At 30.1% G+C, this 22,431-nt stretch overlaps 2 protein-coding genes and 1 long non-coding RNA gene across 3 annotated transcripts; all 3 read left to right on the top strand.

Moving 5' to 3' along the window:
- The first annotated feature begins 4,146 nt into the window (after positions 1–4,146).
- LOC101255582 (uncharacterized) lies at positions 4,147–5,049 on the top strand. Its single transcript, XM_004237070.1, has 2 exons — positions 4,147–4,614; positions 4,888–5,049. The coding sequence occupies exons 1-2, from the start codon at positions 4,147–4,149 to the stop codon at positions 5,047–5,049; spliced, it is 630 nt and encodes a 209-aa protein (XP_004237118.1).
- Positions 5,050–9,466: 4,417 nt separating this feature from the next.
- Positions 9,467–15,213, top strand: LOC101255287 (phosphoglycolate phosphatase 2). The gene is made up of 12 exons (XM_010320915.4): positions 9,467–9,527; positions 9,653–9,747; positions 10,770–10,837; positions 11,840–11,932; positions 12,022–12,093; positions 13,197–13,268; positions 13,394–13,453; positions 13,540–13,592; positions 13,845–13,942; positions 14,056–14,155; positions 14,304–14,407; positions 14,826–15,213. The coding sequence occupies exons 2-12, from the start codon at positions 9,660–9,662 to the stop codon at positions 14,918–14,920; spliced, it is 903 nt and encodes a 300-aa protein (XP_010319217.1). The 5' UTR covers positions 9,467–9,527; positions 9,653–9,659; the 3' UTR covers positions 14,921–15,213.
- A 1,785-nt stretch (positions 15,214–16,998) lies between these two features.
- Positions 16,999–21,149, top strand: LOC104646682 (uncharacterized). The gene is made up of 3 exons (XR_740846.4): positions 16,999–17,357; positions 18,552–18,602; positions 20,780–21,149. It is a non-coding gene; the product is annotated as an uncharacterized lncRNA (long non-coding RNA).
- The last annotated feature ends 1,282 nt before the right edge of the window (positions 21,150–22,431 follow it).

Below are 22,431 nucleotides of genomic sequence, written 5' to 3'. Positions count from 1 at the left end.
TTAATTTCTTGAATATTAGTACTAGTACTAGTACTACTCATAGGAGTTAGGAATATTTAGTGGCACTTAACACGCATTACAAAAAGCTTGGACTAAAAATAATAATTTGTATTTTTTTCCTTTTATGTCTCTAAAAATAAACATTAAATGATTAAATTTATATCCTAAGATATTAATCATATTTTTTAATATTTATTTTATTTATGAATGGTACGTTTATTCCCTCAAAAATAATATTAAAAAATAATTAATTTTATTTTTAAATTTTTAATATAATAAATAATTTGAAGCGATTATTTTAATATAAATCAAGCTAAATAAAGAAAATGATTGTGTCGGTTACATTAAGCAAATATTGGTACAATGTCTTACAAGGAGGTCCACTTCATTGATTTGATGAATAGGACAACTTTCTTTTTTTTAGAATTTATATCATGCTTTCTTTGTTTTAAAATAAGTTAAGTGATATTTGAAAAATTAAAATTATATTTTGGTATGTATTTAACTTATTTAAAAGGAGAGGTTTTTGTTATTAAAAAGGAAAAGTGCATTGAAAATTACTTATTCAAACTTAAAGTTCATCTTCAAAAGAATGTGTTAGAACGAATAAAATCTTTTTATTTTTAATTAATATTTTTGAATTTGAGACGTAAAAATAAAAAAAATTTAATAAAAAAAATGTATCTTTATAAAATGGGATAATTGTATAGAATAATAAACTAATAATATAAAATAAATATAGTAGTTACCATTTTACAATAAAAGACTTCTATGCCAAGTCTCTTTTGTCTTTCTCTCTTTCTCGTTTTATACAAATTCAAATTGTATATAATTTTTCTCTTTCTCGTTTTATAGAATACGATTCAATTGTATATTCTCTGCCCAAGTCTCTTTTGCCTTTCTCGCTTTCTCGTTTTATACAAATTCAAATTATATATAATCGTCCTATACACTTATAGTTATACAATGTGTGTTATATACTTCATTTTATACACTTCGTTTTATACAACTCTCTGTCCAAGTTTCTTTTTCTTTCTCATTTTATACAATTCGCTTCAGCTGTATATGCATAGTGAATTATACATATGTATGTTTGCTATAGAGTGCAATTATGCAAATTTTGCTAAAGCATACAAATATAAAATTTATGTTTGCTATATGTGAAAATTGTCCATATTATATTTACATTTTGGGGACGTTTGGTAGGCTGTATTAAAAGAAATAATCCATATATTAGATGTGGTATAATTTAATACTGTGTTTGGTAGGAATGTGAGCTTATGTATAACTAATCCATGGATTAGTTAATACATCCTACATGGTATTATGTGATGTATTACTAATACATTCCATTTGGAGGTATTAGCTCTAATACCATGGGACTATTCTAGGTAAAGACAAAAATACCCCTCAAATCCTTTTAATATTTTATTTATTTTTTTTGATTTTATATTTTATATTTTATATTTATTCTAATAAAGTTATTTAAATAAATTAGCTTACAAATTTTATTATTTAGATATAATTTTTTATTTCTAAAATATGAATTACTTAATCTATTTATTATTAATATAAAATATTATAATCCAACTAATATGTTAATGTTGATGTATGAATTTAAGAACAATTCATAAGTAAAATATTGTCTCTTAATGAAAGTTCATTAAACATTACACAAGTAGTCTAAAACAAGTATATCTCGAGTATAAAAATTGTTTAATTTATTTTTCTATATTTATTTTATATTTTTATTTTATTTTATTTTATTTTATTTTATGATAAAGAGTTTTTTAAAATTTATTGATACAAAACAAAGTTTCAATAAATTTTCTCTATAATCATTATAGTTGTGCCTTTTGAGTTATTAACTCTAATTTATTAAGATGACAATTATTTACTCTTAAATAGTTTAAGTGAGAAAATAGTGAATATGACGATAAAAATTTTATTCTCCTAACTAGTTAAAAATATTATAAAAAAAATAATACTCTCCATTAATTATCTACTTTTACTCAATTATATGAAATACAAAATCTCATAATAACTCTAGGGTATAATTGAAAAGTTTTTTTAAAAAACTTTTAAACCACACACAAAATTAGATAAGAAATAATGAATCAAATACTTGATAAAAATAATCCATGCATTACTAATTTCTGCATTGTTAATCTCTGCAATTGTTAATTCCTGCATTACTAATCTCTGCATTATTCATTTTTGTACCAAATGACCGTTTGATGTCCATAGGCCAAAATTGTTAATACACAATCATCAATTAGTTTGGTAACCAAACACTAATGAATGTGTTTACCTACCTTTAATTGTTTCATTAGGCTCTTCTATTTTTATTACTCAGTAGATTTTTTAACAAACATTGGAATGCCTTGTGACTCATATTGTATTCACATAAATCCAAAACTACTTAGAATAATGTTTTTGGGTTAATTATTCTAAAACCTTTATATTATAATTTGGATTTTACTTATTTTTATTGAGATCAAGATATTTAAATTTAAATAGATAGATGTTAATTAAGATTTAGAAATTTAAATTTGAATATTAAGATGTTAGATTAAAATGTAAACACTTAATAGTTAGAGACTTAAAAGGTTTATCAACATCTAAATGCATACTTTTTGTTTTAAGTTGATCAAATAATATGGCAATAAATATTTTTATATGATAGTTGATAGTGATGATAACTAACAATGGTTATTGTGTGTCAATTTGAAATGATATTGATTGACGAAGGTGATTGTGACGTAGTATCATATAATATAGTGGTTAGTAGTAGTGATTAACTGTGATTGTTGTTGGTGATGACTGATAAGATTTTTAATCAATCTGACCCATTAAATAGTCGCAAAATAAGAAAAACAAACACACTTAATGTATTTTCGTCCACTTTTAATTATCATAGTTTCCTCTTTAAGTTAAACTATAATAACTTTGACTAAAATTTTACAATTTCATCATATTGATATGCAAAATTGCAATTTATAATACTTTTTGTATAGTTTTTGAACATTAAAATTTTTCATTTAAAATATGCAATTAATGTAATCTAATTTAACTTGAACAATAAATCGAATTGACTTTCGAAAAACGTAATATGACAAATAAAAGTGAATGGATGGAGTAACTAAGATTTGAATAATTAAGATTAAGGTCTTGAAAATAGACAAACTTAATGACGGAGATCTTAACGATTAAAATTAAAACCTTTATTGAGTGCAAATAAATGAGACATTAGTTACAACTAGATCATGTTTTAAAATCAGTCACTTCTGCTCCTATACTAACAACTTATATTAATATCTTATTTTTCGATTTTATATTACTTTGATTATCATATTATTTATTGTTTCTATTGTTATTATTATTATTTTTTATTTTTTGTTCATACTCAATTTTAATATGTTTTACCTGAGCACTGAAATCAATTAGAAACAATATATCCATCTTAATATCGTTAAGGGTAAAAAAAAAATTACACACCACTTTTCCACCTCCCCCGTAGTATTATTGTCATTTACATTCCTATACTATAACTAAATTACAAGTAACTCCCTTAATTTAGCTAAATTAGTTTTAACATATAAAAATAAATTTAACAAAGTTTAATCTGTTGTAAATTCATTGTATATGTGGATAATCCATTAGAGTTATCCAACGATTAATTGGATTCATGTATTAGTGTTTCCAATGTGATAAGATTTTAAGGTGATATGAACTTTGATGATAACTATGTATCATTCCGAGGTGACCTTTGACTATGATATCTCAACACTGTAAATAGAGATATCATTCACCATTGTATGACACACTTGAATAAGAAAATTCTCTCCTCTATCTTATATTTCTTATCTTTTTCTTCTTATATTCTGAGCTTTCTTTACAATACGTTATCAGCACGAAGTTGCTACTTGCAAAGGTATTATATAATTTTTATTTAAATCACATATTCTCTCATAATTTCATTATGTCGGATTTATCCAAACTTGAGTTTGTGGCATTAGATATTTCTGGAAAAAAATATCTTTCATGGGTACTCGACGTTGAATTCACTTGGCTGCTAAAGGTCTTGATGCCACTATTACCCAGCGAAATGAAGCATCGAGTCAAGATAAGGCTAAGGCGAAGGCTATGATTTTCCTTTGTCATCATCTTGGTGAGGGCCTGAAGATTGAATATTTGACGGTAAAAGATCCACTTGAATTGTGGACTGATTTAAAGGGAAGATATGACCACCTAAAGGCAACAGTGTTGCCAAGAGCTCCTTATGAGTGGATGCATTTACAGTTTCAAGATTTTAAGACCGTAATTGAATACAACTCTGTTGTATTTAGGATAACCTCCCATTTAAAATTATGTGGGGAGACTATAAAAGATGAGGACATGTTGGAAAAGACAGTTACTATTTTCCATGCCTCAAATGTGATATTGCAACAACAATATCGTGAAAAGGGTTTTCAGAAATATTCTGAACTAATCTTATGTCTTTTGGTGGCTGATCAACATAATGCTCTTTTAATGAAAAATCATGAAGCTCGTCCCATTGGAGCTGCTCCATTACCGGAGGCAAATGTGGTGGAAGCACGTGATCAATCTGAAGTAAAAAGAGATCATCGGGGATATAATAATGCACGGGGACGTGGAAAAGATAAAAGATGATACACTAATCATCAAGGTGGTGGTCATAATAAAAGGGAGAACAACATGAGTTCTCAAAATAACCCCTCAAAAAGTAATTGTCGTCGTTGTGGCATGAAAGACCATTGGAAGAATGAATGTCGCACACATGAGCATTTTGTAAGGCTCTGTCAAAATTCCTTTAAAAAGAAAGGAAATAAAAGTGGTACTTCCTCTTCCAATGCTCGAACTTAGTCACATATTACTCTTAAAGATGATGATAAGCCGGGAACATCTCAGAAATATGATAAGGATGTTGAAGCAAATTTGGCTTTAAAGGATGATGTTTTTGATGGTCTTGGTGACATTACTCATATGGAAGTTGATGACTTCTTGGAGATCGAAATTGATGTTTGATCTTTTAGCTGGGAAATGAAGTCTGTTAATATTTTACATAATATTTTACTTATGTATTTTTAATTATTATGTTATTCATGTTGAAGTATTTAAATTTTCGTTGTTAATTTTGTTTCTTCCTTCTTTTAATGAAAATTAATAGAAATCCCCAGTTGTCAGTTGGATTCAAGATGAGCAATGGAGATGTATGCCTTCTTGATAGTGCTACAACGCATACAATATTAAAAGAAAAGAAATACTTTTCTAATTTGGTTATGAAAATGGCATATGTCAACATAATATCAGGTAGTACAAAATTAATTGAGGGCTCTGGAAGAGCGACCTTATTATTACCTGGAGGGACAATATTAAGCATTGATAATGCATTATATTGTAGTAAGTCTCAAAGAAACTTATTAAGTTTCAAAGTTATTCGCCAAAATGACTATCATGTCGAGAAGGCTAATGAAGGAAAGGTTGAATACCTTTACATTACTACAATTAATGTAGAGAAGAAAATTGTGCATGAAAAATTACCTGCATTTTCTTCTGGGTTGTACTATACAAGTATAAGTACAGTGAAATCACATACCGTAGTAAACAAAAGGTTTACTAATTTAATGATTTTATCATTTGGCATAACCGGTTGGGCCATCCCTAATTTAATATGATGCGCAAAATCATTGAGAATTCACATGGGCATACCTTAAAGAGCCCAAATATCCTTCAATCAAAGGAATTCTCTTGTGCTGCTTGTTCTCAAGGAAAGTTGATCATTAAACCATCAACGGTTAAGATTGGAATTGAATTCCCTGCATTTCTGGAACGTATACAAGGTGATATATGTGGACCAATTCAATCTGTATGTGGACCCTTTGAATATTATATGGTCTTGATAGATGCTTCTACAAGATGGTCATATGTGTGTTTATTATCAACTCGCAACATGGCTTTTGCGAGATTGCTGACTCAAATAATAAGATCGAAAACACAATTTCCAGACTATATAATAAAGACAATCCGTCTAGATAATGCTGGTGAGTTTACATCTCAGGCATTTAATGATTATTGTATGTCTACTGGTATAACAGTTGAACATCAAGTTACGCATGTTCACACTCAAAACGGTCTAGCAGAATCATTGAATAAACGTCTGCAATTAATAGCTAGACCATTACTAATGAGAACAAAGTTATCTATGTCTATGTGGGGCATGCTATTTTGCATGCAGCAACACTTTTGCGCATGAGGCCGACCAATTATCATGAATTCTCCCCATTACAATTGACTTTTGGTCAAGAGCCAAACATTTCCCATCTTAGTATTTTTGGATGTGCGGTGTATGTCCCAATTGCTCCACCACAACGCACAAAGATGGGGCCCCAAAGAAGGTTGGGGATATATGTTGGGTATGAATCTCCTTCAACCATAAAATGTTTGGAGCCAATGACTGGAGATTTATTTAAGGCAAGATTTGCTGATTGTCATTTTGATGAATCAGTATACCCAACATTAGGGGGAGAACATAAGTCGTTGGGAAAAGAGATAGATTGGAATTCATCATCTCTATATCATCTGGATCCTCGAACAAACCAATGTGAGCAAGAAGTTTAAAGAATAATTTATTTGCAGAACATTGCAAATCAGCTACCAGATGCATTTACTAATCTTCAAAGGATTACTAAATCGCATATTCCAACTGTTAATGCTACAGTTCGAGTTGATATCCCGACGGGACAAATTGTTAAGGCAAATGAGTCTAGACCACATTTGAAGCATGGTAGACCAATTGGTTCCAAGGATAAAAATCTTCGAAAAAGAAAAGGAATAAATGATCAAGATGATCATGCGTTGAAAGAAATTTCTCAAGATGCGACCTAAGTCATAACGCATGATGAGGAGGAGGTTCGAACTTCTGAAAACAATAAAATTTCGATGAATTATGTCTCAACGAGAAAGTTGTGGAACCGAAATAATGTTGTGATTGACAACATATTTGCCTATAATGTTGCTATTGAAATAATGCAACAAGACGAAGATTTTGAGTCAAAATCTGTTCACGAATGTAGACAGAGAAATGATTGCCGAAATGGAAGAATGCAATTCAAGCTGAATTGACTTCACTAGAAAAACGTGAAATTTTTAGACCGATAATCCGAACACCTGAAGGTATCAAGCCAGTGGGGTACAAATGGGTTTTTGTACGAATAAGAAATGAGAAAGGTGAAGTCATGAGATATAAGGCCCGACTAGTTGCTCAAGGTTTTTCTCAAAGACCTGACATTGATTATTTGGAGACATATTCTCTAGTGGTAGATGCAATCACCTTCAGATATCTCATAAATCTGGCAGTTCATGAAAAACTTGAAATGCGTCTAATGGACGTTGTCACAGTCTATCTATATGGCTCATTGGACCACAACATTTTCATGAAAATTCTTGAAGCATTCAAAGTGCCTGAAGCATACGAAGATTCAAGAGAAACTTGTTCAATAAAGCTTCAGAATTCTCTGTATGGATTGAAACAATCAAGAAGGATGTGGTACAATCGTCTGAGTGAATATTTGTTAAAGAAAGGGTACAAAAATGACCCGATTTGTCCCTGCATTTTCATTAAACGGTTGGGGTCTGAATTTGTAATAATAGCTGTGTATGTTGATGATTTGAACATCATTGGCACTCGTAAAGAGCTGTTAGAAGCTGTTGAGTGTCTGAAAAAAGAATTTGAAATGAAAGATCTCGGCAAGACAAAATTTTGTCTTTGCTTACAGATTGAGAATTTGTCAAATGGAATACTTGTTCATCAATCAACGTACACAGAAAAGATACTAAAGCGTTTTTACATGGATAACTCACATCATTGAGTACTCCAATGATGGTAAGATCGCTTGACATCAATACAGATCCATTTCGACCTCAAGAAAATGATGAAGAGCTTCTTGGTGATGAAACTCCTTATCTTAGTGCGATCGAGGCACTAATGTACCTTGCTAACAATACTCGGTCAGATATCTGATTTGCAGTAAGTCTAGTGGCAAGATTCAGTTCCTCCTCAACAAAATGACATTGGAATAGTGTTAAACACATACTTCGATATCTTCGAGGGACCATGGACATGAGTTTATTCTATTCCAATGAATTCAAGTCAGAACTGATTGGTTATGCAGATGCAGGGTATTTATCTGATCCGCATAAAGCTCGATCACAAACAGGCTATTTGTTTACATGTGGAGACACGACGATATCTTAGCAATCAATGAAGCAAACGTTGGTAACCACTTCTTCAAATCATGCAGAAATAATAGTCATCCATGAAGCAAGTCGAGAGTGCGTCTGGTTGAGATCAATGACCCATCATATTCAGGAAATGTGTGATTTTTCTTTGAAAAAGAATATCCCAACAACAATGTACGAAGATTATGCTGCATGTATAGCTCAATTGAAAAGAGGATACATCAAAGGAGACCGGACAAAACATATCTCACCAAAGTTCTTTTTCACGCATGATCTTCAACAAAATGGTGAGATAAAGTTCAACAAATTCGTTCAAGTGATAATCTTGCTTATTTATTCACTAAGACATTGCCAACATCAACGTTTGAGAAGTTGAGATACAAGATTGGAATGCGCCGTCTCCGAGATATCAACTAAAGTTTTCATCAGGGGGAGCGAAATACGCGTTGTACTCTTTTCCTTAACTATGATTTTGTCCCAAGTTGGATTTTCCTGGTAAGGTTTTTAACAAGGCAACATTCAAAGCGTATTATGAGATATGTGTACTCTTTTTCCTTCACTAGGCTTTTTCCCACTGGGTTTTTCCTAGTAAGGTTTTAACGAGGCACATAATCTATGGATATCCAAGGGGGAGTGTTGTAAATCCATTGTATATGTGGATAATCCATTAGAGTTATCCAACAATTAATTGGATTCATGTATCAGTGTTTCCAATGTGATAAGATTTTAAGGTGATATGAACTTGATGATAATTATGTATAATTCCAAGGTGAGCTTTGACTATCATATCTCAACATTATAAATAGAGATATCATTCACCATTGTATGACACAATTGAATAAGAAAATTCTCTCCTCTATCTTATACTTCTTATCTTTTTCTTCTTATATTCTGAGCTTTCTTTACAATATAATCAACTAATTGAAATAAACTTTTATTTTTATTCATGCTATTCACACCTTTTCACAAATGTAATAATCTTCAAGCTTTTCCTATAAGTTAACATCTTTTTTACTCTGCTAAGAACTCAAATTTATAATCCTTATTTACTACGTGAATAATTTCTGGTAATTCTTTTTGAATCATAGATCTAAATGCAAAATAATATTTTTTTCTAATTTTACACGTTGTTGTATTTGTTGATAAATAAAATGGTCTTAGCTACCCCACCTTCCAATTTAAAACTATATAAATTCGATTATATTTTCCGTGAGAATATTTCACTTTTTTCTTACTGGCACTATTTTATTCAGATAGTGTTATTTGTACGCCAATAATATCCCAAATCCTATTATTATTCATTGATTTCAAATTTTAATTTTATTTTTTTTTTGGAATTTTTGGTAAGTTCAAGAATAATTTTTGAGTTTTTTGTGTTTTTGAATCCAAGGGCAAGAATGAATGGAAAAATCTCAAAATCATTGTGTGTTGACAATGCTAAGGAGCTTCTCGATTCTGTTGATGCATTTCTCTTCGATTGCGATGGTAAGACAACCCCCAATTCGTATTATTCCTTTTCATATCATGTAAATTTTGTATCGAGCATTTATTGAAAATAGTTTCTTTATCTTCCAAAGTAGGGGCAAAGTTGAGTTGATTTCTTAGATTATTATTCGAGTAATAGTTATTATAGTTATTACATCACAAAGTTAGTTTCTTTATTGAAAATTTGAAATTTAGAAGCAAGATATAGCTAATTAGTTGAGTGACCATCTGAGAAATCAATTCGATTGAAGTCTGTATACACTCTATCCATCCCAGACTTCACTAATGTAATTATGCTGAATATGTTGTTGTTATACACAAAGTAGGGGCAAAGTTGAGTTGATTTCTCATATCGTCACTTGACTAATAGATATTATCCTAGAAAGTTAGATTCTTTGTCGAAGAAAATTGAAAATAAAAGGTAGCTTTTTGAGAAAATAGTTAATTAGTTAAGTGACCATGAAATCAAAATAATGAAGTCTGCATATACTCTACACACCTCGAGCCCACTTACGTGATTACACCGTATATCTTGTTCATGTTATATCAAGTACTTTTGTCTTGAGGGTTTATTGGAAATAACCTCTCTAACTCCCGTCGCTGCGGTTAAGTCGAGTTCATTTATCATTATCACTCAACTAACATTTATTATCTCATTAAGTTAGTTTCTTTTGTTGAAGAAAATTGAAATCAAGTTGAAAGGTTTCCTTTCTGAAATAACAGTCGAGTGATCATTTGAGAAATCAACCCACCAAAAGTTTGTATACACTCTACTCACCCTGACTGCCCTTGTGTGATTACATTGAATATGTTATTGTTGTTATATAAAGTGATTTTGATCATTTGATGGTCTATCGTAAACTGTCTCTTTGCCTCTATAGATAGGCTAAGGTCTGCAGACACTTGTAGGATTAGACCGAGTATATTGTTCTTGTTGTTGCTGTTGTTGTTATATCATGTGATTTTAGTAAAAGACTTTTGTTTCTTCATTTTTAGGAATTTTTCTTTTTACCCTTTTGTAGGTGTGATTTGGAAGGGGGAGAAATTGATTGATGGAGTCCCCGAAACACTCGACTTGCTTCGCTCTCATGTATTTCCTGTCCTTTCTTTTTTATATTCCTTCTCTGTTTCTGTGTTTTGTGAATTTTCTGATAAAGGGATACAAGTGGAAGGTTAATGGGGACTTAGTGTTTGTTGAAAACACTATCTATTTGGACTTATTTTGTTCCTAAACTCAATAGTTTTTTCTTTTTTTTGAAGGCAAATTTGTTGTGCTATAATTAGATAAAATTGATATTTATCTGTTCCGTGGCGGATGCATATACAGAGTCAACATATCTTTTGAAGTTGTGATTTTCGGAACTTGAAGTTGTGTTTGGACGTGCATTGTACTTGAGAAAAAATTTGATCTTTTGTGAGTGAAAGTCGCAAAAACTGGCTTGGGAAGTTGAAAATATTTGAAGATAAAATCTAATCAAATGTCATGGCCAAACAAATATTTGAAGATAAATCTTCAAAATTTGATCCAAAATCTATGGTCGAACGCTAACTTAAATTTTGGTTTTACCTTTGTTCTGCTTTCTTGTGAGCATGGCTATCCATGACTCTGGGTGTACACAAACGTGAATTGAGATGCAAATGCAGAACAACCAAAATTTATAAGCTTTGGTGTAGGTGGTTCATGTACTAGGTGTGTATTTGCATGTATCGAGATGCATATGCCCTCAGCAAAGTTGTTACTTTCACGTTGATTTTGTATGCTCATATAAATGTGAATTGAGACGCAAATGCAGAACAGCCAAAAGTTATAAGTTTTTCTCATGTACTGTGTGTGTATCAAGATGCATATGCCCTCAGCAAAGTTGTTACTTTCATGTGGATTTTGTATGTGGTATAGATGTGAATTAAGACTCAAATGCATAACTGCCAAAAGTTATAAGCTTTCCTGTGGTTAATTCACGCAGTAGGTGTGTGTAATCTATCTTGAGGCGCATATGCCCTCAGCAAAGTTCTCACTTTCATGTAGATTTCATATGCTTATATAACTGGCTGTGTATGATGTATGTCGAGATTGAGTGATGTTTATATGCAGGGTAAGAAGCTGGTATTTGTAACAAATAACTCAACAAAATCAAGAAAGCAATACGCCAAGAAGTTCCTTTCCCTTGGAATTCTTGTTAATGAGGTGTTACACTCTGGTTTTTAGTAGTACTGCAACTACCAAAACTACATATGTTCAATTCTATTAAAATTAAACTCTTATTGTTTCTGCAGGATGAGATATTTTCGTCCTCATTTGCTGCAGCAATGTATCTGAAAGTCAATGACTTTCCAAGAGAAAAGAAGGTCAGTTATTATGTCGGTTCAAAGTGTCTTTCGTCCCCCCCCCCCCCCCCCTGGTTTTTGTTACTGGGGATGGGAGGGAAACAAACTGTTGGGAAACTGTGCGATTTAAGACTGGAAAATTTGTCTTAGATAATGTGTATTCATGACTGGACTATATAGGCGTAGATGACTACATAGATGATCTCAATGAGAGACTTTGAAACTTGCTAATCTGAGTTCTGAGGAAGCAGTATTCTAGTTGTGCAAGGACAATAGTTGGATGATTAGGATAGAAGTTTTCTGAACTACAAATTTGCTTGCTAAAACAATTACATCGGACTGTTTATTGAAAGATTTAGTCCTGTAGATGGCTGAAGGTTTCTATATTTTGGCTCCAAATGGCAACAGTGGGTAACTATATTTGTTGCCTCACACAATTTAGAGACCAAATTCTAAACTAAGCACTTCTTTTCTTTATTAACCCCACTTGTGGGAGTCCACTGGATATGTTGTTGTTGTTGTTGTACAACTTTGGGAATAAATACGGAAAGGCATTGTGATTATGAGCTAAAACTTTTTAGTGGAATTTAGACTTTTTAAGCTAAATCTCCTAATACACACTGGAAGAATCCCCAGTAGCAAAGTTGAGATCCCAAGGATCATGTAGCATTGTGTTGCCAATGTGCTAGGTTTTTTCCATTTTACTTAAATCACTTTCTACATATATCAAAATATGAGATTTTCTGAGTTTGTTTTTATTGTTTGCATATGAAAGCATTTCGTATCTTTTATGTTGAGCGATTGTAGTCTTGTCATTTCTATCTCAAATCCCAGAACTTGATTAGTCTGCTTGTTTCTTTTTTGAATTTCAATAGATTTCTAAATTTCTCATTCAATGCACTTTCATCATAATTGGAGATGTTGGGTTGTGTGTAGCTGAATGCAAATTCTTTTCATTGCCCAAAACTTGAGTTTATAGCTTGATTTACATCTTCATTTATTTCACAAAAAGTATTCAGCATTGAGGTCATGTCGAAACATAACCTAGTGTGACTTGTTATCCTCTAACTTCTCAGTCATTTTCCCAGCTCATCTAAGATTTAGTCGTGAACTTGATTTGGCAGGTTTATGTAATAGGCGAGGAAGGCATACTGGAAGAACTGGAGCAAGCTGGGTTTACAGCACTAGGTGGCCCGGTATGTGATTTTCTCTTTACTCTCATATACTTAGTAAGTTGAATGCTGTGCACCCCCCCCGCCCCGGGAGTTTTGGCTGCTGTATAGATTTTACGTTTTGCAGCTGAATTCGGACATCCTTGCAGGCTGATGGAAAGAAGAATATTGAACTGAAGTCAGATTGTCTCTTTGAGCATGATAAGAATGTAAAGTGCACCATTTTCTATAACTAATGTGGGCTTCTTCTCGACTATTGTATACTGAGCACAAATTATTCTATTTCTATTTTCAGGTTGGAGCTGTTATCGTTGGACTTGACCAACATATCAACTTTTATAAGCTACAGTATGTCTCTTATAAGGCCTTGCTTTTTTATGAACTTGAATTGTAGCTTCACTGAGAGGATAGTCTTTTGTCATCGAGGGAGTTTTGGTAAACTAATGTATGAAAGAATGCTGTTTCCTAATCATTTCCGAAAATTGGAAAATATTTTTTCAAGTATGTACTCAAGCAAAGCCGAAAGACAAGTTATTCATATCTTGCTTTTGCTATTTGCTAAACTTACGTTGAAATGTCATTGTTGATGGCTTCATGTAGGTATGGAACTCTATGCATCCGTGAGAATCCTGGTTGCCTTTTTATCGCGACCAATCGTGATGCAGTGGGACATTTAACTGATCTTCAAGAGTGGCCTGGTAAATATCACCTTTAGTGCCTTTTCATCGCGACCAATAAAGATTGATTTTACATTTGAGTATTCCGCTAAAGCTTGGTACTTCACTAATGATCTTTTTGCTTGTATCTGTAGGTGCGGGATGTATGGTTGCTGCAATATGCGGAACAACCCAAAAAGAGCCTATTACAGTTGGGAAGCCATCGACCTTTCTGATGGACTTCCTATTGCAGAAGTAAGAAAGTTATATGCAGCTTAGCATACCAACCTAAATGAGAAAGCTAGTTATGAACGATACGTTCATATTGAGTAAACGTCATGGTAGTTCCAGAGTTGCTTAATTCTTTGAAAACTTAATATTGGTGCCATTTCTCATTCAACAGGTATAACATCACTACATCCAGGATGTGCATGGTGGGTGACAGATTGGACACCGATATTCTATTTGGACAGAATGCCGGGTGTAGAACTCTCCTTGTATTTTCAGGTCTACGAATCCTCTCCATTTCCTCGTTCATTTTCGAAAAGGTCCAAATCTGCTCTAGTACTATCCAACATTGTTCAGTTTTGCCATCCGTTACACTTTTTGGTCAATTCATGCCCTTCTCATTAGTAAATCGTCTCTTACTTGCCCTTGACTTTAACGGATCTCCAACATGAAATGAGTGAACTCCACATATCCATGTTGGAGCTCCGTTAGAGGTCAGAGCCAAAAACACGACTTTTTCCTTGCAACGAAGGTAATAATATTAAACCAGAATTCAAACGGAGGGCAAAGTTGTACAATTTCCCGATAGTACAAGAGCAAAGTTGACCCTTTCCTCGACTTGTTTTGAAGTAGTCGATTCAATTTCCAATAATAGCCACGCTAAACAAGAAATCGTCCATGCTTCTATGATTTGCAGGTGTGACAAATGAATCAAATTATGAAGATCTATCCAAAGAAGTTAAACCAGAATACTATACCAATTCTATAGCTGACATGCTCAGGTATATCTAGATTGATATTTGAAGGTGGTATGTTATGTTTCCCATTCTTTGCAAACAGCAAAAGCTGCCTCCCCATTGTTGAAACAAGTAAATTATTACTTACTAGAAATGGCACCGAATTAGAATAACAAAGAAAGACGTTGTAGATGTCTAGGGTGGACACGACTTCTTCTGTCTAACTTGGTGTGTGTAAGAATTTCTATTCCAGACCTTACTTGTGGGCTCATTGTTGTTGTAAGTCAAACTTAAATATCTCAAAACTTTATGAAATGATAATCCTAAGGAGTTTGTTTGGTTAACAAATTATAGATTTAATATTCGATATCTCATTGAACTTGATATTATTTTATCACATTTCTTAAATATGTTAAATTAATCGAATGATTATAATTTTAGAATTATAATTTTGAAATAACTTCAAGCGTAAATCCAACGGCCCCTTAATTTATATTATGACTAGTTGCTATGTTTATTTTAGTGCTCACAATGTAGTTTTAAATTTGTATTCTTGTCATTTTTTCGTTCGACTGATGGGCTATTTTTTAAAAAGAAAAAAAAAATCTCAATTGTGCAACGTGTAACACCAAGTATTTGAGAGTCAACATTTAAACAATTTAATAATGATCTTAATTGGTATTTAAACACTGCAATTTGTATTTATTATGCTCCATGATATTCGAATATGTCATATAAATTTTAAAAATACTTTGCATAATAATTTTACAAGTTAGCGTGTTCAACTATCATGGTAAAAGAAATAAATTAATACATCATAGATGTGCAAATCTAAAATTAGAGTGTTAGCTTTGATAGGTGAAGCAAGGTTTGAGCATTTTTAAAAAGGAAAAACTACATGAACTAGTATATTTTTAAAAATAATTATTGATTTTAGCGATACGATTTGTTTATTATCATTTATAGCAATATTGTGATAAATTTGTAATATGTATTAAAAGTGAATTATGTATGCGATATATTTGAATTATAATTGTTTTTGAAATGTATTTTGTTTGTTTGGTAAAAAATTGTCATATTGTATTATAAGTGTATTAAAATGTGTGATAAATGTATTATCCATCATTAAAACTTGTATTATATTTGAATAATAAATTTATCTTTATAATATATATTAAATTTGTATTATAAATAAATTAAAAGTGATTCAATGAAAAGAAAATGTTATTACTATAAATGATAAATATTTTTTATTATAATATATTTATGTAAATTTCCCTTTTAAAAACAAATACTTACTTTTTATCTTGTCCTCCACTCATACTACTATACCTTTTATTTTTTTGTCATATATGGCGTTCTATGTAATTAGAGCGTTAGCTTTGATAGGTGAAACAAGGTTTGAGCATTTTTTTTTATTTGCAAAATACATTTTTAAAAATAAACTTACTTTTTATCCTGTCCTTTGACTCATACTACTATATCTTTTAATTTTTGTCATATATGACGTTCTATGTAATGTCTTATATGTTCCACGTAAGACATGCATATCTACTTGTTTAATTTTATATAAATTTAAGTTTTATTTTTATACATTTAAAATTGAAAAATACAAATATTCATTAAAATTAAGTTAAAGAGCATATTAATATATTATGATTTCTTTCTATATGCCTTAAATATTACTTTCTCTGTATCAAATTATGTGACATTTTCCGTTTTTCGAGAATCAAACACTTAAAGTTAATCGAGAATTTGCGCATCAAATCTTTAATTTTTTAAAAGTGAAATTTATATACTTACAAATTACGTAAAAAAGTATTATGACTCACAATAATTTACAATTCAAAACATTTAAAAAAATATATGAAAAATTCACAATCGAACAGACATTTGTTTGAATCTCTAAATCTGAAAAATGCCACATAAATTGAGGCAAAAAAACATTATTTTTTTGGCTCCCCCACCAATTGTTCGAAGTTCACGTTAGAACTCTAATTAAATTATAACCACACAATACATGATCCATTCAAAAATAATAATACTCCTAATATAATTTTCACCTACTCAGAACTCAAACCCGAGACCTCTAATTACGTTCTATATAAGTTACTTAAATCGCTTTTATACGTAAAAGACTTGGGCCAAATTAATTCCAAAAAATTAAAGAGTATTTTTGTTATTTTGCCACTTATATATATCATCTATAAATATATAATTTTAACCCACCATCAACTTAGGATCTAAATTTTTTCAAATTCAATAAAATTTCATTGTTGGCTAATGAAGAAGTTGTTCAAAATTCTCTTATTGCTTTCTATAATTTGTCTTCTCCTAACCTCAGCCGTCTCTAAAGGCGGCGGCGGAAGGGGAGGCGGCGGCGGAAGATCTAGTCGAGGCTCAAAAAACAGAGGCCGTCGCGGCGGCGCTGGGTGGCGGCCGATACCTTACGGTGGTCATCCGGCGAGTAGCAGTGCATCTAATTCATTAGGGTACTGCTCTTGTTTTGCCACGTCATTTTTTACTTACTTTTCATTTTTTTTAATTTCTTAAAAAAATTTAACAGCTTTGTAATATTCAATTTACTTGTCTGCTATGATAAAAAATAGTTGTCTTATGATATTTGTTTAGTTTAAAAAATAAAAAAAATTATTTAAGCTTTTGTGCCTGTTTTGCCCTTATTCAATATCTAATAATTTTTTCAAAGTATTAACTATAATATACTATTCAATAGATAATATAGTTATATTATTCACATTATTTATTATTTTTTAAGTCGATAGTGAATAATTATTGTTGGATGAAAGGAGTATTAGATGAAAACGCTTCGAACTTAGATCAAATTATTAATTTTGCGTTCTCGAATGATTGATAGTTTGTACTTAATTAACTAAATTTAAATACACCTTCAATCTGGCACACGACTTATTAAGTGGTCTCAAACTCTTGTATGAACATAAGACTCTTAGTAAAAAAGCTGAGGGAAATATTTAAAAATGACATCTCTAGACTTGTCAAGAATTCAGGAGTGTATCTCACTCATGTTATAATAAAATAGAGAATGTATTTAAATTCAGTTAATCAAGTAATGAAATATTTTTAAAATTGTCAATTATTCGAGGATAAAACTAATAATTTGCGATAAATTTATATAACAAGATAATGGTCCTTTTTCTTAACTTTCCACTAACAAAAAACGTGTTGTGTATCGAGGGAGGGTTCTTTTAGGTATTATTCTTTTGGTCATGATTAAAGATTGTATGAAATATATTAATGTGTTGTAATGTTCTTCTTTGGAAAACTATTAATGTTGATAGTTAATTGATATTTTTCTTGAGTACTTTGATTGTATACCGTATAAATCTTTTGAATCCTTGTATAATTATATGAAAGTTAAATTCATGATATCAATTAAGGGTAAATTAGTAAATTAGTTAAAAATTCAAACATAGTTATTAAAAGTATTTATATTTTATAAATTTTAGTAAAAATGTCAAAATGTCAATATTTTAAAAAATATTGTATATCCTAATTTAGTTCCTATTTTATCTTACCTTAATTATACATTTTCCAACTCATTCTCTCATATATTTTAAAAAATATATATTTTTTCCCTCTCACTATTCTTCTTTCTCTATCAACTCTCACCTCTCTTTTCCGTCCTTTTTGAGTTTTTTTTTCTGCAGAAATTTGGAAATATATATCTAAAGATATTCACAACAATCTTTTTGATTAAGGTATGCATCTTCAACCGATTTTAGGTTTGTTTACTTTATTTTTTGTTTAAATTTTTCAAAAGTGTTGTTTGTAGTTGAGTATTAAATTGACCAATTTTCGTTTAAAGATTGAAAATCATAAAATCACTCTCTGATGGTCGAATCTAGGAGGATTACAAGAGGTATGCAACTTAATCGACAATTTTCTAATTGATTTTTCTTCTTTTAATATATATATAATACTCAAGAAATAACGGATAATATAGGATCCACTTCCAAAATAACAGAAGAGAGATGATCAAAGAGTTGATATTTGCATTTTTTTGTATTACTACTAATAAAAGAAAAATTGAATGTAGAAGATTTCGAAAACTTGTTGAAGAATAATTTTTTTTTTCAATTTATTTTGTCTTTATAGTTCTTTTTTAGAATTTGGTATTCCTTCTCAATTGAATTCAAAATCACTAAATATGCTATCAATATTTGTATTATTAAAAATCTGTCACTAATTTATATTCAATTTCAAAACAATGTGTTATATATGTCATGTGTTTTCTTGCAATTTAGATTCATTATTTAGGTAGAGTCACACTTTCTATTTTAATTCTGTATTTGAACCATGAATTAATTAACTTTAAATTTGTGTTAAAAATTATATTAAAAAATAAAGTATTTCCTAACAAAGCAAATTATTATTATAATTTTTAGATAACTATATTAAGGTTAAAATTACTTCTCATTTACCCTTAATGAGAAGTATATATTGACAACATACAAAACTTATCATATGCAACGTCTAACTTGGGGTTAAATTTTATGAGTTTAACTTTTAAGACTTTTCATATTAGATACATTATATCTCTTAAAAAATCATGGCTTCATAGTTCAAGCCTATGATTTATTACAATTTAGTAAATTTTAAATATAAATTTATTTGTATTTGTAGTACTGAATTCATATATTGGTGCAGTATTACATTCATCTTGACGTGTTTAAGATCATAAGTTACAAAAGTCTATCGTTACACAAATATTATAACATGTGTAAGTTTATAAATCTCAAAACCATTTTTCTTTTTAAATTAAAATTTTATATATTGTGAAGAAAATTTTACATAAATTAAAACGGGAGGAGTATAATATATTATTAGACATTTGATTACAAGGCTGCACGTTTTAGGAGAGGAATTAATTAATATGATGCTTCTTCTTTTTGCCAATAATGTTTGCTTATATTCCTTGTGTTAAACACATTTTAGACTGAAATGTTTTTCAACTTAGTAATATTAATTGCAAAGCTAATTAATCATTGTATACGTTATAATATATTGATTTCTATTGCATGTGGAGGAATAATAATAATACATCCACTTACCCTAAAGTTGTTTATTCATTTCTTCAAAGTTTTAAAGATCCACAGCCTAAAAGAGAACTTTAGAAAAAAAAAATGGTACTGCAATTTTAATTAGTAAAGTTTTCTATATGAAAAGTGAATTAATTTAGATTCACGCTATATATATAATGTCTGATTAACAAAAATAGAAAAATCATACACGGTGAATCGATAAGTTTTTCCCTTAAGAATCCGAAGATATATGTTAATTATTATAATTTAAATCATCTAATATTTGAAGCTCACTAAATCAATTAACTTAGAATTGTAATAACTAATATGTATGGTTCAATTAGGTAGGCATTGTGCCTCAACAATAACAATAAAAATATTAAGATACTTTATCGCTACGAAGATAGCTGATATAGATTATATTTTTTTAAAAGATCTAATAAAGTGTTTAGACTCAAAAATTCGAAATTTGTGATTAAGGGGAAGAGAGTGGTGTTAAAAGCAAACAATATAAATGTGTAGTGTTTCCTTTAGCCATTTAAATTCTACTTTTTATATAATATATATAATATAGCTAGCAGCCAAAGATTTTGCTGTTTGATTTGTCTCCTCCTTTTCATCTCACCTTTAACTTTACATTATTTTTTTATTTTCTCAAGTGCAATGCATCATAGATAGACATGTAATTATATGTATGTATATATATATAATGTTCATTAATTAGGTTTCCTTTGATGTGTCTAAATATAATTTAGAAACCTTGTTTTCAAGAACCAATACTATATATATCATGGTATTGGTTAAGTTTTTTCTTGTTCTTATACTAATGTCATCTGTATTTATACCGTCAACAGCGGCGATTAAAGGCGGCATAGGAGGAGGAGGACGCGGAGGAGGAGGAAGTTCCCGGGGATTCACAAGGCGGAGAACCGGTGGCGATCTTAATAAGAAGCACCAATATTATTCAAGTTCTTCATCTTACTCTAACCTTGCTTCAAATAGTCTATTTATTCACTTCCTTGTTGCTCTTTTTTTGTTGTAAGTACATAAGTTGCTGGCGAATTTATGATCTCGAGTCAGTAAATTCAGAATATATGTGATTTATTATTGTATGCAAGGATGTATCTAAGACGAGTTGTGAGTACAAAGTTGGAGACAAATATATGATCTCGAGTCAATTAATTCACCATATGTGATTTATCATATGCAAAACAAATTTATGAAGTCCTGAATTTAGTAGGTTTAACTTAATCAATTACTTTTCTGCTCCAAGTTATATGTATGCAAAGGAAAATATAAAAAGGTATACGTATAATTGTTGCATAAAGTGACAAAAAATAAATTAAAATTACAAGAGAAATAATATAAGAAATATAATTTTATTGATTAAGATAAATTGCAAGTACAATTCGATTGATCCTTTGATTCTACTCTCCTAGGATTTATCCAATAGTATGCATGATTCGAGAGCCGTTAGTGGCGTATTTGTCGAACTAGGATGATTTAGAATAATCCATCAATTTGTGAAGTATTCGAGATTTTTATCTTTATGGAATTTTTGATTTGCCTTTTAAGGGAATTTGTACCCTTTATATAGGCATAAATTAGGATTTGTGAAATATTCGAGATCTTTATCTTTATGGAATTTTTGAGATGCCTTTTAAGGGAATTTAGTACCCTTTATATAGGTATAAATTAGAATTTATGGTTGAGTAGCCTCCAAAAATTCTAATTTGAATTGAATACAATTTATACAGTACCAACTTGAATTGAAAATTTCAATAAAATTTCAATTTCTACAAATTTTAAGGCGATCAATGTCCGATCGTATTTTATATGTGTAGTCGGAAGATTATCTAGTACTAGCGCACATTAATTAGTACGACAATATTAATACAATATTAAAATACAATTATTGGGTAGTTTGATTTGCCATATTAAGATTATGCGTTATTATCTCTATAAAAAGGGAAATAACTTATCCGTCACAAAAAATGCAATCGACTTTTGAGAAAAGATTCAGATATGTCATTCATTAAAAGTTAGATTTATCTATGTTATTTTCGTTGATCAAAGGCTTATTCATTAACATTATTTGTTTAACGGAAAACATTTTCGATTTGGCAAAATCATTTTTAACACATGATCAATTATGATTCAGTCACGTTATTAATTAAATTATTTGTAAACGGAAAAGACTTAAATATATCATCGAACTTTGAGAAAAGACTTATATATATCATCTGTTAAAAATTTGACTCATATATATCATTTTAATTAATAAATAAGTTTTAAAAGAAAGAAAATAAGAATAAAGTTCTTTAATAGTAAGAAACAAGAATAAGGTCCTTCAATCTTTATCTCAAAAAATTATAACACATATTTAAAGTCTAGTTGGGGAGCAATTTACCCTTTAATTTATGTCATGATGAATATCTATAGTACAACTAAAATGGATTTTTTTTTTTAATGAATTATGGATATACGCAAACATTTTCCTATCTGA

Source organism: Solanum lycopersicum, chromosome 4 (assembly GCF_036512215.1).
Source record: "Solanum lycopersicum chromosome 4, SLM_r2.1".
In the NCBI taxonomy this organism is placed as follows: Eukaryota; Viridiplantae; Streptophyta; class Magnoliopsida; order Solanales; family Solanaceae; genus Solanum; species Solanum lycopersicum.
This window is presented reverse-complemented; position numbering and strand designations above follow the sequence as displayed.

Excerpts from the sequence above, each read along its gene's own strand:
- LOC101255287 (XM_010320915.4), top strand. The coding sequence starts at position 9,660 with ATGAATGGAAAAATCTCAAAATCATTGTGTGTTGACAATGCTAAGGAG. Across the intron at positions 13,593-13,844 it reads ATCAACTTTTATAAGCTACA|GTATGGAACTCTATGCATCC; the intron begins GTATGTCTCTTA and ends GGCTTCATGTAG. Across the intron at positions 13,943-14,055 it reads TGATCTTCAAGAGTGGCCTG|GTGCGGGATGTATGGTTGCT; the intron begins GTAAATATCACC and ends TTGTATCTGTAG.
- LOC101255582 (XM_004237070.1), top strand. The coding sequence starts at position 4,147 with ATGATTTTCCTTTGTCATCATCTTGGTGAGGGCCTGAAGATTGAATAT. Across the intron at positions 4,615-4,887 it reads AAGCACGTGATCAATCTGAA|TCACATATTACTCTTAAAGA; the intron begins GTAAAAAGAGAT and ends GCTCGAACTTAG.